The following is a 16,272-nucleotide window of genomic DNA, read 5'->3' as shown; positions in this document are numbered from 1 at the left end:
TTCTAAATATCGTATATTCAACAAAATCGTTAAAGAAAATTATGACTTTCATTTTTTTAGGAATTCCTATGGAAGAGTGATCAATTAGTATCAAAACTACTTGAACTCAAAATCAACTTTATTTATTATACATTTATACTACTTGATGCACAGCTTGAATCCAATTGCATTAAATTTTCATTTCAATCAATTAATTAAAAAACATTTATTTGTAAAACAATAAACAATTTAATTACTTTCTACACAATTATAGCCGTTAGTTATTTTCAGTTAAATACTATATAAATGTGCAAAACTAAAACTAAACTGCTGCAATGTTTATTTAAATTTTAATTAAAGCGTCATTATAACTGCAAGTGAAAAAAAATCAAGTGGAAATTAAATAAGTCAAATTCCAATAATTATTAGGTTAATAGCGAAAATTATCAACTTTCTAGATAAAGTTTTAAACACCCAACCCACTGGTTGTCTTAGAAATTTTATTAAAAAGCTAAATTTTTAAGCAGCTTATACAATTTTGTATAATTTTAAATTAACAATAGTTTATAAGCTTTAAATAACAACAATAAACTTAATGTTTGTGGTGGTTATGTGTTTTAGAGTAGTAAATTAATTTAAAACAAATAACAAACATATTTAAAGGAAACCAACTAATTAAGTTTTTTGAAAAAAGGGTTATTTTAAAACAAATTTTAATTTCCAGATTAAAACAAACTCTACCCCTTTTTATTCTAAATATATAAACATTTTTGTGTCTCTTTTCTTGTTCTTAATCTAAAATGAACAATTTTGTTTAAACAAAATGCCTTAAGTGTTAAAATTTGCGGTTGACATATGTATGATTATATTTTTTTCTTCTTTCACATAATGCGAAAAACTCATTTGTTTTAAAAGAAATTAAATGTTTTATGGTTTCTTGTTAAAGAAAAAATTTTGTTCCTCATAAAAAGCTGTTGCCTTTAAATATTTAATGTTAAACAAAGATCAAACTTGTGGTTTAAATGTATATATAAAACATTTGAACATATTTCCTTCAAGTCTATGTTCCAAAGAAAAAAAATTAAAAGAATTTTAACAATTTTATTTAAATTTCACTCAAGAAGAAACTTTAGCATACAAACAACACGCTCAAACAAACTTATGTGAATATTTCATATTATTTAGAGGTTGTTGTTTATCAAAAGGAATCTTTAGAAATACAAAATATAAATGAATATTTAATTTTTAATTACGCTTAGCAACTGTTACTAATGAGCAGCAGAGAGTAAATTTTCTAATAATTGTGTAAAAAATACCACAGGAAATGTCTTATTTAAATTAAAGGAAGACGACATATGTGTAAACATATTTAAAACAGAGCAATAGAAACAGAAAGAGAAAGAGAGAGTGGAGAAGAAAAAAGCTAATTGTAAATAAACATTAAAATGCTAATTTCAACAAAAGTTTAGATTTCAATTTTAAAAAAAGAAAACAAAAACTTAAAACAAGTTCATATAATTTATGACTTTTTATTAAAAGTAATTTCTTTTGCTTCCTCTTCTACTAATAAGTATAAATGTATGTGTGTATTTATATATTATTTTCTTGTTTGTAGTTGTTTTGTTTTTATGCGAAAACTTACTATTGATTTCCTTGTGCGTTAACTTACCTGAAACAAAAAAAGTATTTAAAAGAAAAAAATGAAACAGAAATAAAAAAACAAACAGAATTTTTATTAAATCAGTGAAGTTTTACTACAGGATTAAGAGAAAATACACACACATACACATTAAACACCAACTAACTAATACTGGCGCGAACAAAAGAACACTACATGCATACAACGATTTATGTATTTTGCAAGAAAAAGGGGATTTAGAAAATTCACACAAAAACACCATTTAAATATTTTAAAAACTATGAAAACATTAAATATATATACAAATTAATAAAAGTAGAGAATGAGTATAAATCCAAACAAAAGGATTTTTATATACATAAAACAAAGAACTAAAAACAATAAAATTTTAAATAAAAATCTAATAACATAAAAACTTTAAATAAATATTTTTTAAAATATTTACAACTTTTTATCAAGTAATGTTACAATCTATCATTTGGTATATAGTCTAGTTTATAGTCTAGTCTATAGTCTAGTCTATAGTCTAGTCTATAGTCTAGTCTATAGTCTAGTCTATAGTCTAGTCTATAGTCTAGTCTATAGTCTAGTCTATAGTCTAGTCTATAGTCTAGTCTATAGTCTAGTCTATAGTCTAGTCTATAGTCTAGTCTATAGTCTAGTCTATAGTCTAGTCTATAGTCTAGTCTATAGTCTAGTCTATAGTCTAGTCTATAGTCTAGTCTATAGTCTAGTCTATAGTCTAGTCTATAGTCTAGTCTATAGTCTAGTCTATAGTCTAGTCTATAGTCTAGTCTATAGTCTAGTCTATAGTCTAGTCTAGTCTAGTCTAGTCTATAGTCTAGTCTATAGTCTAGTCTATAGTCTAGTCTATAGTCTAGTCTATAGTCTAGTCTATAGTCTAGTCTATAGTCTAGTCTATAGTCTAGTCTATAGTCTAGTCTATAGTCTAGTCTATAGTCTAGTCTATAGTCTAGTCTATAGTCTAGTCTATAGTCTAGTCTATAGTCTAGTCTATAGTCTAGTCTATAGTCTAGTCTATAGTCTAGTCTATAGTCTAGTCTATAGTCTAGTCTATAGTCTAGTCTATAGTCTAGTCTATAGTCTAGTCTATAGTCTAGTCTATAGTCTAGTCTATAGTCTAGTCTATAGTCTAGTCTATAGTCTAGTCTATAGTCTAGTCTATAGTCTAGTCTATAGTCTAGTCTATAGTCTAGTCTATAGTCTAGTCTATAGTCTAGTCTATAGTCTAGTCTATAGTCTAGTCTATAGTCTAGTCTATAGTCTAGTCTATAGTCTAGTCTATAGTCTAGTCTATAGTCTAGTCTATAGTCTAGTTCTATAGTCTAGTCTATAGTCTAGTCTATAGTCTAGTCTATAGTCTAGTCTATAGTCTAGTCTATAGTCTAGTCTATAGTTCTAGTCTATAGTCTAGTCTATAGGTCTAGTCTATAGTTCTAGTCATAGTCTAGTCTAGTTAAGTCATAGGTCTAGTCTATAGTCTAGTTCTATTAGTCTAGTCTATAGTCTAAGTCTATAGTCTAGTTCTATAGTCTAGTCCTATAGTCTAGTCTATTAGTCTAGGTCTATAGTCTAGTCTATAGTCTAGTCTATAGGTCTAGTCTATAGTCTAGCTATAGTAGTCTATAGTCTAGTCTATAGTCTAGTCTATAGTCTAGGTATATAGTCTAGTCTAGTAGTCTAGTCTATAGTCTAGTCTATAGTCTAGTCTATAGTCTAGTCTATAGTCTAGTCTTATAGTTCTAGTCTATAGTCTAGTCTATAGTCTATGTCTATAGTCTAGTCTATAGTCTAGTCTATAGTCTAGTCTATAGTCATTAGTCTTTATAGTCTAGTCTATAGTCTAGTCTATAGTCCTAGTCTATATTCTAGTCTATAGTCTAGTTCTATAGTCTAGTCATAGTATAGTCTAGTTAGTCTATAGTCTAGTCTATATCTAGTCTAGTCTATAGTCTAGTCTATAGTCTAGTCTATAGTCTAGTCTAGTCTAGTCTATAGTCTAGTCTATAGTCTAGTCTATAGTCTAGTCTATAGTCTAGTCTATAGTCTAGTCTATAGTCTAGTCTATAGTCTAGTCTATAGTCTAGTCTAGTCTAGTCTATAGTCTATAGTCTAGTCTATAGTCTAGTCTATAGTCTAGTCTATAGTCTAGTCTATAGTCTAGTCTATAGTCTAGTCTATAGTCTAGTCTATAGTCTAGTCTAGTCTATAGTCTAGTCTATAGTCTAGTCTATAGTCTAGTCTATAGTCTAGTCTATAGTCTAGTCTATAGTCTAGTCTATAGTCTAGTCTATAGTCTAGTCTATAGTCTAGTCTATAGTCTAGTCTATAGTCTAGTCTATAGTCTAGTCTATAGTCTAGTCTATAGTCTAGTCTATAGTCTAGTCTATAGTCTAGTCTATAGTCTAGTCTATAGTCTAGTCTATAGTCTAGTCTATAGTCTAGTCTATAGTCTAGTCTATAGTCTAGTCTATAGTCTAGTCTATAGTCTAGTCTATACTAGTCTAGTCTATAGTCTAGTCTGTAGTCTAGTCTATAGTCTAGTCTTTAGTCTAGTCTATAGTCTAGTCTATAGTCTAGTCTATAGTCTAGTCTATAGTTCCTAGTCTATAGTTATGTCTAGTCTAGTCTATAGTCTAGTCTATAGTCAAGTCTATAGTCTAGTCTATAGTCTAGTCTATAGTCTAGTCTATAGTCTAGTCTATAGTCTAGTCTATAGTCAAGTCTATAGTCCTAGTCTATAGTCTAGGTCTATAGTCTAGTCTATAGTCTAGTCTATAGTCTAATCTATAGTCTAGTCTATAGTCTAGCCTATAGTCTACTCTATAGTCTAGTCTATAGTCTAGTCTATAGTCTAGTCTATAGTCTAGTCTATAGTCTAGTCATAGTCTAGTCTATGTCTAGTCTATAGTCTATGTCTATAGTCTAGTCTATAGTCTAGTCTTAGTCTAGTCTTTAGTCTAGTCTATAGTCTAGTCTATAGTCTAGGTCATAGTCTAGTCTATAGTCTAGTCTATAGTCTAGGCTATAGTCTAGTCTATAGTCTCGTCTATGAGTCTAGTCTATAGTCTAGTCTATAGTCTAGTCTATAGTCTAGTCTATAGTCTAGTCTATAGTCTAGTCTATAGTCTAGTCTATAAGTCTAGTTCTATAGTCTAGTCTATAGTCTAGTCTATAGTCTAGTCTATAGTCTAGTCTATAGTCTAGTCTATAGTCTAGGTCTTAGTCTAGTCTATAGTCTAGTCTATAGTCTAGTCTATAGTCTAGTCTATAGTCTAGTCTATAGTCTAGTCTAATCTAGTCTATAGTCTAGTATAGTCTAGTCTATAGTCTAGTCTATAGTCTAGTCTATAGTCTAGTCTATAGTCTAGTCTATCGTCTAGTCTATAGTATAGTCTATAGTCTAGCCTATAGTCTAGTTCTAGTTAGTCTATAGTCTAGTCTATAGTCTAGTCTATAGTCTAGTCTATAGTTAGTCTATAGTCTAGTCTATAGTCTAGTCTATAGTCTAGTCTATAGTCTAGTCTATAGTCTAGTCTGTAGTCTAGTCTGTAGTCTAGTCTAGTCTAGTCTATAGTCTAGTCTAGTAGTCTAGTCTATAGTCTAGTCTATAGTCTAGTCTAGTCTAGTCTAGTCTATAGTCTATAGTCTAGTCTATAGTCAAGTCTATAGTCTAGTCTATAGTCTAGTCTATAGTCTAGTCTATAGTCTAGTCTATAGTCAAGTCTATAGTCTAGTCTATAGTCTAGTCTATAGTCTAGTCTATAGTCTAGTCTATAGTCTAGTCTATAGTCTAGTCTATAGTCTAGTCTATAGTCTAGTCTATAGTCTAGTCTATAGTCTAGCCTATAGTCTAGTCTATAGTCTAGTCTATAGTCTAGTCTATAGTCTAGTCTATAGTCTAGTCTATAGTCTAGTCTATAGTCTAGTCTATAGTCTAGTCTATAGTCTAGTCTATAGTCTAGTCTATAGTCTAGTCTAGTCTATAGTCTAGTCTGTAGTCTAGTCTATAGTCTAGTCTTTAGTCTAGTCTATAGTCTAGTCTATAGTCTAGTCTATAGTCTAGTCTATAGTCTAGTCTATAGTCTAGTCTATAGTCTAGTCTAGTCTAGTCTATAGTCTAGTCTATAGTCAAGTCTATAGTCTAGTCTATAGTCTAGTCTATAGTCTAGTCTATAGTCTAGTCTATAGTCAAGTCTATAGTCTAGTCTATAGTCTAGTCTATAGTCTAGTCTATAGTCTAGTCTATAGTCTAATCTATAGTCTAGTCTATAGTCTAGCCTATAGTCTACTCTATAGTCTAGTCTATAGTCTAGTCTATAGTCTACTCTATAGTCTACTCTATAGTCTAGTCTATAGTCTAGTTTATAGTACAGTCTATAGTCTAATCTATTGTCTAGTCTATAGTTTAGTATAGTTAAGAGTCTAGTCTATAGTTTAGTATAGTTAATAGTCTAGTCTATATTATATTCTATAGTCTAGTCTATAGTATATTCTATAGTCTAGTATATAGTCTTGTCTATAGTATTGTCTAAGTCTTGGCTATGGTCTAGCTTATGTCCGATCTAGTCTATATTCTGATAAAGATTTAGTACCATTTGCTATACTTTAGTGAAGAAACTAATTTCTCTTTGAAAATAGTTCCCGCGAAATTCAGCTTTAAACGATGTTGGTTTTTTAGAAATTAACTTTAATATTATATTCATAACCATATACATATACGTTTGAGGTTATCTCACCATTTATATAACTTTACTAGCTTTTTTAAATAACTAATTTTCTTAGAAATTATAACTTTGACATTGTCAGCAAATTTTCCCAACTTGTAACCTTATTAAAATAGCAAAAAAACTTATGAAGTTATGCTCTTTATCTTCAGTATTACCCATAGTTGTTACTAAATAGTGCTAGTAGTTTACTTACTAAAATACAACTTTTTACATAAAAATCTCTCTTCACTCCCCTTCTCTGCCACTGGCTAGCAACGGAAAACTTATAAATTCTCAGAAACTTTACATAAAAAGCTATGATAAAAATGTGTACGCTCATATGATGAAACCTCTCAATAAATCAATAGTAATAACAACAATTAAAGTAAGATTCCGGGAAAAATATCACAAAGTGGAGGAAAAGGAAAACAGATAAATGATGCTACAACAAGGCTTATTAGGGCTTTAAAAAAGAGCTTGCATTAAAAAAAAAGAAGAAAATTTTCCATGAAATTTTGCTAAAATTTCATTAGTATGTGTACATGTCAATAAATGACACCTCATTTACTTTTTAAATAAAACACACACATCTTACATTCTGACAAGGAGTGAGAGTGAGAAGCATAAATTTTATATGGTTGTTAAATAAGAATCAAAAACCTTCACCTTTAGTAGTAGTGACAAAATCTAACTGACTGGCATATTAATATTGTCAATAACAGCTGATTCCAAAATACAACAACACTTAACTACAAAAGGTACGTGTAAGGATATGTTTTTATATAAATTCTAACAATAACCCAGCAAGCATTTTACTAAGAATTTCAATATATAAGTAATTTTTGTAATATTTGCTTTGCAATACAAAATGCCAGCTGTATTAAATACCTACATACATACACTTACTTGTGTGTGCTTTCATAACAAACCATTTTTATATACAGTGCATACTTTTAGGCACTCTATATGACTATAAACACTCTGCAGGAGCATTTCTGTGTTTATTTTTTTGTTCCTTTTCTTCTCTTGTTGTTACAGTAGAAATCTTCTCTCCCTTTTTAAATCTAACAAAGCTTTAACAACCTCATTACAAATTCAAAACCATCATTGCTGTTTTTTTTCTTTCTTTTTTGAAGTGTGGTGTGATGCGGCATGTTGTAACACAATACTGTATGCTTTACTTTTTCTTTTGGTGTATATAAAATACATTTACACTTGAATGATGTTTTAGTTTGTCATATATAAATAACAAAAATAACTTGAATGTTAGTATAAATATGTATAAATTTATATGTAAAAATACACACATTCTCATAGTGAACTGAAAAAAAATAAAAATAATCATAAAAGTACATAAGAATACTAGTAAGAAGCGTAGAATGTATGTTTAGCAACATACTTTACTTAATAAAGTCGTTACTATGGTAGTAAAAACTTTGTTTTCCGTTTCCCTACTTGTGTTATTTTAATGACACAAACTCTTACACAATACAAGACATGAATTTATTTATAGGGAAAATAAAATTAATGTTACACAGCTTCTAGTGAAGCGTAGTATTTTATCACAAAAACAAAAAAAAAACTAATGGAAAATGAGTAGATTAATATTATTGTTTGATTGTTAATTGAAAAGATATGATAAAAAGCAAAAACATTTGGGTAATTTTGTACAAACAACAAATTGCCAAAGATGAGGACAAAATAACTAACTCATTAATTTTCTGCATATAACTTTTTTAGAATATTTGACAATAAAATAACAAATGAATTGAAAAACTAGAAAATTAATTAATTTCTAAAAAATGTAACAAACTTATGACAAGTTTCTAAATTATTAAAAACATCAAAGGTCACTATAGATAAGAGCAAAGACTGCCAGACTACGTAGGTTAGACTATAAACTATGAACTACAGAATAAACTAGAATACACTAAATACTACGATATATACTAGACTATAGACTAGACTATAGACTAGACTATAGACAAAACTATAGACTAGACTATAGACTAGACTATAGACTAGACTATAGACTACACTATAGACTACACTATAGAATAGACTATAGACTACAATATAGACTAGACTATAGACTAGACTATAAACTAGACTATAAACTAGACTATAGACTAGACTATAGACTAAACTATAGACTAGACTATAGACTAGACTATAGACTAGACTATAGACTAGACTATAGACTAGACTATAGACTAGACTATAGACTAGACTATAGACTAGACTATAGACTAGACTATAGACTAGACTATAGACTAGACTATAGACTAGACTATAGACTAGACTATAGACTAGACTATAGACTAGACTATAGACTAGACTATAGACTAGACTATAGACTAGACTATAGACTAGACTATAGACTAGACTATAGACTAGACTATAGACTAGACTATAGACTAGACTATAGACTAGACTATAGACTAGACTATAGACTAGACTATAGACTAGACTATAGACTAGACTATAGACTAGACTATAGACTAGACTATAGACTAGACTATAGACTAGACTATAGACTAGACTATAGACTAGACTATAGACTAGACTATAGACTAGACTATAGACTAGACTATAGACTAGACTATAGACTAGACTATAGACTAGACTATAGACTAGACTATAGACTAGACTATAGACTAGACTATGGACTAGACTATAGACTAGACTATAGACTAGACTATAGACTAGACTATAGACTAGACTATTGACTATAGACTATAGACTATAGACTATAGACTAGACTATAGACTAGACTATTGACTAGACTATAGACTAGACTATAGACTAGACTAGACTAGACTATAGACTAGACTATAGACTACATTATAGACTACATTATAGACTAGACTATAGACTAGACTGTAGACTAGACTATAGACTAGACTATTGACTAGACTATAGACTAGACTATAGACTAGACTATAGACTAGACTACAAACTAGACTAAAGACTAGACTATAGACTAGACTACATACTAGACTATAGACTAAACTATAGACTAGACTATAGACTAGACTAAAGACTTGACTATTGACGCGAGCCTTCAGTTAAAACATTTTCATTATTTGTATTTAGAATATTTTCTTTAATTTTGTAACTAATACCAAATTTATCAAAAATTTTTCCTACATAATCATAAATCTTTATCAAAATTGCTAAATTTTTATGAACATTGCATTGGTATTTTATGTCAGTGTTAACAAAGGTTTAAAAACAAAGCAAAACGTACACATTTTATAACCCAAATAAAAACCGAACTATTTAATCTTAATAAAAATCTATATTTATAATGTTTTTTGACTAAACAGTGGGCAACGAACTAAAGACAACAATAAATAATTATCAAAAAAGTATAAAATATTGTATACCATTTTAAAGGTTCAACTGTAAATATTCATTTGATATACATATTTTATTATAACTTATGGTCACAGATGTATTAGTATATTTATTACATATAACAAATGTACAAACATGTTAAAGTTTTTCTTATTTTTTTCATGCAAGAAAATAGAGAGTTATACGCACACTTAAACAGACATGTATGAATGTAATTGTAGCTTATTTATAAGAACGTGAATGTATAGATACTAACAACTGAGACAATTTATCCGTTTATTTATACACTTGTGTGACAAAAAACAAAAAGAATAAATGACAAGACAAGTGTGGTTATACATTATATTTTTTACACTCTCCTCCAATGACAGACAGTGTGTGTAGTAACCCGTACTTGTATGTGCCAACGAACGTTTACAATTGTGGTAATAACATTTATACCAACAATCAGCAGTTACCAGTAACAAAAAATGAAATGAATGATTTAATATGTTACAAGTTTTAAAAACAATCAAGAACAAAAATCTTTGCAAAGAGTTCTGCTTTCATTCTACGAACTAGGATACAAAATATGTACAGGAAAAATTTATATTCAAGTCATTTAAGAGGGGGTTAAAGTAGTATCTTTTTACAAAATAAATATTTAAGCAAAATTTCTACATAAATTCCATTAGCTATAACAAATATTTTGTGCTACACATATACATAGAAACGTTTAAGGAAAATTTCATTTAAAAAAGGGGTTAAAGAGATATAGAGAAGGGGTTAAAGAGATATTTAAACCCTTATAAATTATGATAAGTGAAATGAAGGAATAATACAGTTTTGTGTAAGCATAAGTAAATAAATAGAAACGTGTAAAGATCTATTAGATTAACAAGCAGAGATTTAAAAGCTCATTAAGTTAAATAATTTATAGCTTTTTAAATTACTTACACAAAACAAACATAAATTCTTAGATAGAAGTTAAACCCAACAAGCAAAATGTTTAACATTTATGAAAAATTTAATTTTTATAAATAAAGGTAAAAAGCAACAACAAAATCTATTAACTCCATTTCTAAAACTATGCTTATATTATATATTATCAAACTACATATTATGATACCGACTACTAAAAAAAATATTTATTTTTTTATTTTTTTACAGACTTAACCTATTTCCCTTCAGAGCTTTTCATTTGTAAGTTTATCTTTTTATTTCTTTACTGATCAGTTAATTAAGTAAATAAGATTTTATTACTATAATAAAATTGTAAAAGCTAATAAACATTATTTTTTTTTTAGCTAAAAGCTATTGAAATTCCTTTTGATTAGCATAATAATAAGGCTTAGGCTTCATAAGCCAAATATTTGTTGGTAATAAAACTAACTTAATTAAACTTATAATAAAATCCATAAACGTTTAGCTGAAAGGAATTTAAATAGAGATAATAATTTGCGAAAATAGAAAAAAAAATAACATAAAACAAACTATTTTTAATAAATTAAACCAACAACTATTTGATTGAACAGAAAATTACAAACATACTTTAGCAAAATTGCTAAGGATACAGTGAAACTTTAATTTACATAAAATTTTCTAACACTCAGTTGTGAATATATATTTTAGAATTTATATTTTTGTAGTTGCAATAATCTAGGTTTAACTGTACTGTATTTGTAAAGTATTTCCGTCCACTAATGTACATAAAGTTGTAAAAACAATTACAAAATTATGCGCTATTTATAAAAAATGCAAAAAATAATTACCAAATCAAATAATACTTTAGTTTTAAAATTAACAATGAAAAGAGAAAAACAACAAATCGGTGGCACTATAAAAAAGGTAATAAACTTTATTTATTGTCGTGATTGACTAGACTATAGACTAGACTATAGACTAGACTATAGACTAGACTATAGACTTGACTATAGACTAGACTATAGACTAGACTATAGACTAGACTATAGACTAGACTATAGACTAGACTATAGACTAGACTATAGACTAGACTATAGACTAGACTATAGACTAGACTATAGACTAGACTATAGACTAGACTATAGACTAGACTATAGACTAGACTATAGACTAGACTATAGACTAGACTATAGACTAGACTATAGACTAGACTATAGACTAGACTATAGACTTGACTATAGACTAGACTATAGACTAGACTATAGACTAGACTATAGACTAGACTATAGACTAGACTATAGACTAGACTATAGACTTGACTATAGACTAGACTATAGACTAGATTATAGACTAGACTATAGACTAGACTATAGACTAGACTATAGACTAGACTATAGCCTAGACTATAGACTAGACTATAGACTAGACTATAGACTAGACTATAGACTAGACTATAGACTAGACTATAGACTAGACTATAGACTAGATTATAGACTAGACTATAGACTAGACTATAGACTAGACTATAGACTAGACTATAGGCTAGACTAAAGACTAGACAATAGATTAGCACTTGTTATATCTCACACTTTAAAATCACAATAATATGCAAAAAAAGTTTTCATCTGTTACATGTAATAAAATAAATATATATTCCCATCAAAAACTATAGAGTACTCATCACCGGCCACACATGATTCCATTGTTATGAATTTTTTTCTACTCAAAACGGAATCTATTCGACGTCATTGTATTTTATGGCCGAAGAGCTAATAAATACTAAAAGCACTAAAAATAGCAATAATATTTCTGTAGACAATCCATCACTACTGCAAACATGCTAAATACGGAAATATTAGGAGGGAACAAATTAAAAATATTTTAATAGCCAATGCAAAGTATTAGGAGAGTAGATCTAACGAGATGAAGAAAAAAATCTTTAAAAAGGACTTTAGAATTCTAAAACCAAAAAAGATTTATTTTTATAAGAAAAGTAATAACTTTTTTGGGGCTTTCCTAATACACATACATTGAAGCATATACACTTTTATAAAAATACACATACATATACAAACAGCCATAGAAAATTATGCAATATACAGGACTATAAAAAACGTTAAAATGTTTGCTACATATTACGGTTATAAAAGTTTAAAACCATAAAATATTGACAGTCATTAAATGAGACACGAAATAAGAATAATTGAGATAGAATGAAATAGAATTTAAAAAATATAGAAAAATATAATACAACAATTTAACACATTGATTGAAAAGGACTTAAACAGCAGAAATGTCCTAGACACGCCCATTTTTTGGGAGTGGAAATTTATATTAAAAAAAAAAAACAAAATATTCTATAAGGTTTTAAATAAAAAAATTATGGTTACGTCCACTTTAAGAAAGGGGCTGAACCAACTTTTATACATATTTAATTCAATATTATTTTTTTGCACAGTTGTATTACAAAAAACACAATTTTTAATACAACTACAATTAATGTCAAATTAAAAGTTTTACAACATCAAAAATAGTAGTTGAATAGAAAAAAAAAAAAAAAAAACTTCAAAATATTTAACAAACTAAACTACTTAACAAATCTTATATAATATACAAAAAATTTTACATAATTTGTAAATAAAACTTCTTAAAAATGTTACTTACATAACCAATTCATGCGTTCGGTATATTCGACTTTACGCTTAAGATCCTTGACCAGAGCACGAAAGTCTTCATCGTTGAAATGACACTGTATAATGGTGTTATTTAATTGAACAATACTGTACTCGTTGTTGCCATTGGTTTGAGTTGTTGCACCTCCAACGCCTCCACCCACACCCACACCACCACCAACAGCTGCACTATTTGTAGTCGTTGTGACAGAACCATTACCACCTCCACCACCAGCACTAGCATTTGCGCTTAAATTACGCAAATCTGTACTGCCATAGAGAGCGGGATTACTGTTGCCCAAACCGGCATCCACATTGCCACATGATTTACTTAGTATTAAAGTCTGACGATTGGCTATAGAATTGGCTGCTAATAAATGCTCACCGGCGGCTCCACAACTGCCGCGGTGCAAGGGAAATTTTGTGCAATTATTATTTTTTAAAGTAATCTGCAGTTGATTACTTAAGGGTTGACCCGGATGGGAGGGTGTACAATCGCTGGCACGACGACGTTTTAGATTCTCATCCCCCGGTATGGGCTGGAGAAATGCAGTACTACTGCGCTGCTGTTGCGGCTGACTAGAAGTTGTAATATTTGCATTGTATATATGATTACCTTTGGTAAGTCTATCCGAGCTTTCACTGCCTGTAACACCAATAACGCCCACACCACCGCCACCTCCCTCGTCCTCGTTATCCTGTTGTAATAGACGCTCAACACTGCTGCTGGTAGTCTTGCTGCTCATTATGATCAAATGATTGCGTGGTAACTTGGACGTACCACCCACTGCCCCAGCACTGCTGCGCCTACTACGTCTGCGTCGTATTACGGTGACCTTATTGCGGCGATCTTCATACAATTGTATTAAGAGATCTTCTAGTAAGAAAGTTGAAGCTGTGGTTGTGACCGATGTAGATGATTTGCGACGCACTGTGCCGGTTACCGAATCGTCTTCGAATGAACTTTCCGTTTGGGGCAGGCAACAATAACTACTGGCTATGGAACTGGCTGGTGTAAGACTACGTACTGAGGAAGTGCCGCCGGCCGAGCGCAATTTTAAATTCTCACTTTTGGCCAATTCACGTTCGGGATCCACTATCGAGTGCTTAAGTAAGATTTCCTGTAATAAACGTTTCTGTTTGGCCGGACTATAGGGATTTACCAGCTTAAAGTCACCATAGATTTTGGCAAGAAAACGCACGCGCGAAGCAATATAACCGATCTTGCGCAAAAGACGCACATCGGAGTTAATGTGACAACGTGGGGCCGAATTGGCGGTGGTACGTTTCTGGCGTCTCAGACAAGGTGCTCCCACTGCAGGCGCTGCTGCCGCCGCCGAGGAGGAAGATGTAGATGTTGTGCTAGTAGTAGAGGGTCGTGAACGTATCTCGTAGTCGGTGTCACTGCTCGATTCGGAGGGACAACTGAAGCCGTCCTCTTCGTCGTCTTCTAAGGTGGCAGCGCGGGCATGGATTGGTGGGTTATCTAGGGGTAATGATGAAGCTGCTGCTGTTGCGCCTGTGGCTGCTACTCCTGTCTCCGTGGCAATTTCAGCGACGTTCGTCGTTGTTGGTGGTGGCTGAGGGCTGCTACGGCAGCTACTGTCCTTGTACATTTATGTTTATGGGAAACGTGGGGGCGTGTCAAAAGGACAGCGTTTTGCTAAACACACACACACTCACACTCAACAGCACCAGCAACAACAACAAACCCAGCTAACGTTTGTTATTTTTTTTTCCTCTGTTGTTGTATTATTTTAATTTATTTGGTGAAATTAAATTTCCTCTATAAACTGTCATTTAGTGCACTAGTAAATCTGCCATACATAAGCCTAAAATGATAAACAAATTTAAATTAAATTAAAAATTGTTTTAAAAATTTAAAAAAAAGTAAATATGAGTGAAAAAACAACAACACAGTGATGACTGATATTAATAGGAGACAAAAACTAATAATTTAATTTATTTAGCGTTTTATTTTTTTGGTATTATTTTATATAAAATTTCCTGTTTTCCTCGTTGGTAATTATTTTTATTTTCCAGCAAAGACAACAACAAACAATATTCGTCATACCAAAATTCAATACACATGACTAAATAAATGCGTTATTAAATATATATTGAAAAAACGCCAACAACAAGAACAAAAATATACTCATTTTATTTATACAATTCAATACGTAATAACCGATGATTGAGTATTTTAATTGGAAATAAAAATAAAACTTTATTGCGGAATTTCACGTCACAACAAATGTTTGTGATGCAAACAGAAAAGAAGCGAGAGAGAGAGGGAGTGAAAAGGGAGTCAGTAATATGACTCAATGTTTGTTCGGTGAGTTTGTTTTGTTTTGTTTTTATTTCAGTGCTAATTGATTTATTAGCTAAACACACAAACCTGGCCACAACGACAAAACGACACAACCACATTGAATTTGTTTTGTATGATTTTTATTTTTGTTCTTCCTATTTTTTTGTTTGTTTGCTGAATAATTTAAAGGCAAATATTTTCATTGGACAATTTGCCAAAGCAAATTAATTAAATATTTGTTTTTATGAAAAAAAAAAATCTATATCAAAAGAAAAATTCCATTTCCTGAGAAAGAAGAAGAAAAAAGAAAAAAACTTCATTGAATATTCTTAGTGTTGTAATAGAAGTAGTTAATAATTCTGAGGTTATAAGCAATAACAGACTTATTCAAAAATTTTACTTTTTACAAATATAAGAAAAAATTCTACATGTTAAAACAATATTTTGTGTTTAGTTTATAAATCGAGTTAGGTGGTTATAACTTATGACCATCAAATTATTGCTTAGAATGTTTTCATAAACAAAATTCAACTTTACTTTAATTAAAAAATTCTTTAAAAATTAAACATTTACCAGAATTTGAAAAAAGTTGATTTTGTAATAATTTGTTCAGTTTACTAGCACAAACAGTGAAACCTTTATAAGCTAAACTTAAAGTGTTTTCCTCAAATCTATGAC

At 30.1% G+C, this 16,272-nt stretch overlaps 1 protein-coding gene and 1 long non-coding RNA gene across 2 annotated transcripts in view; one reads left to right on the top strand and one right to left on the bottom strand.

The window, feature by feature from the left end:
• LOC119602341 overlaps positions 1 to 16,272 on the top strand; it is a 195,030-nt gene that overhangs the window by 107,229 nt on the left and 71,529 nt on the right. The window contains exon 3 of the long non-coding RNA XR_005231334.1: positions 10,858 to 10,890. This is a non-coding gene — a long non-coding RNA (uncharacterized LOC119602341). The remainder of the gene's footprint in view (positions 1 to 10,857; positions 10,891 to 16,272) is intronic.
• LOC119602269 (high affinity cGMP-specific 3',5'-cyclic phosphodiesterase 9A) overlaps positions 1 to 16,272 on the bottom strand; it is a 130,552-nt gene that overhangs the window by 42,797 nt on the left and 71,483 nt on the right. The window contains exon 4 of the mRNA XM_037953698.1: positions 13,276 to 15,115. Coding sequence (XP_037809626.1) covers positions 13,276 to 14,899 — 1,624 coding nt within the window. The 5' untranslated portion in view covers positions 14,900 to 15,115. The remainder of the gene's footprint in view (positions 1 to 13,275; positions 15,116 to 16,272) is intronic.

The sequence above is a fragment of the Lucilia sericata genome, unplaced genomic scaffold (assembly GCF_015586225.1).
Source record: "Lucilia sericata isolate MDLA Ls3-8-SP2 unplaced genomic scaffold, ASM1558622v1 Contig000006F_arrow, whole genome shotgun sequence".
Classification (NCBI taxonomy): domain Eukaryota; kingdom Metazoa; phylum Arthropoda; class Insecta; order Diptera; family Calliphoridae; genus Lucilia; species Lucilia sericata.
Note: the sequence above shows the minus strand (reverse complement) of the source record. Positions and strands in the feature narration are given on the sequence as shown.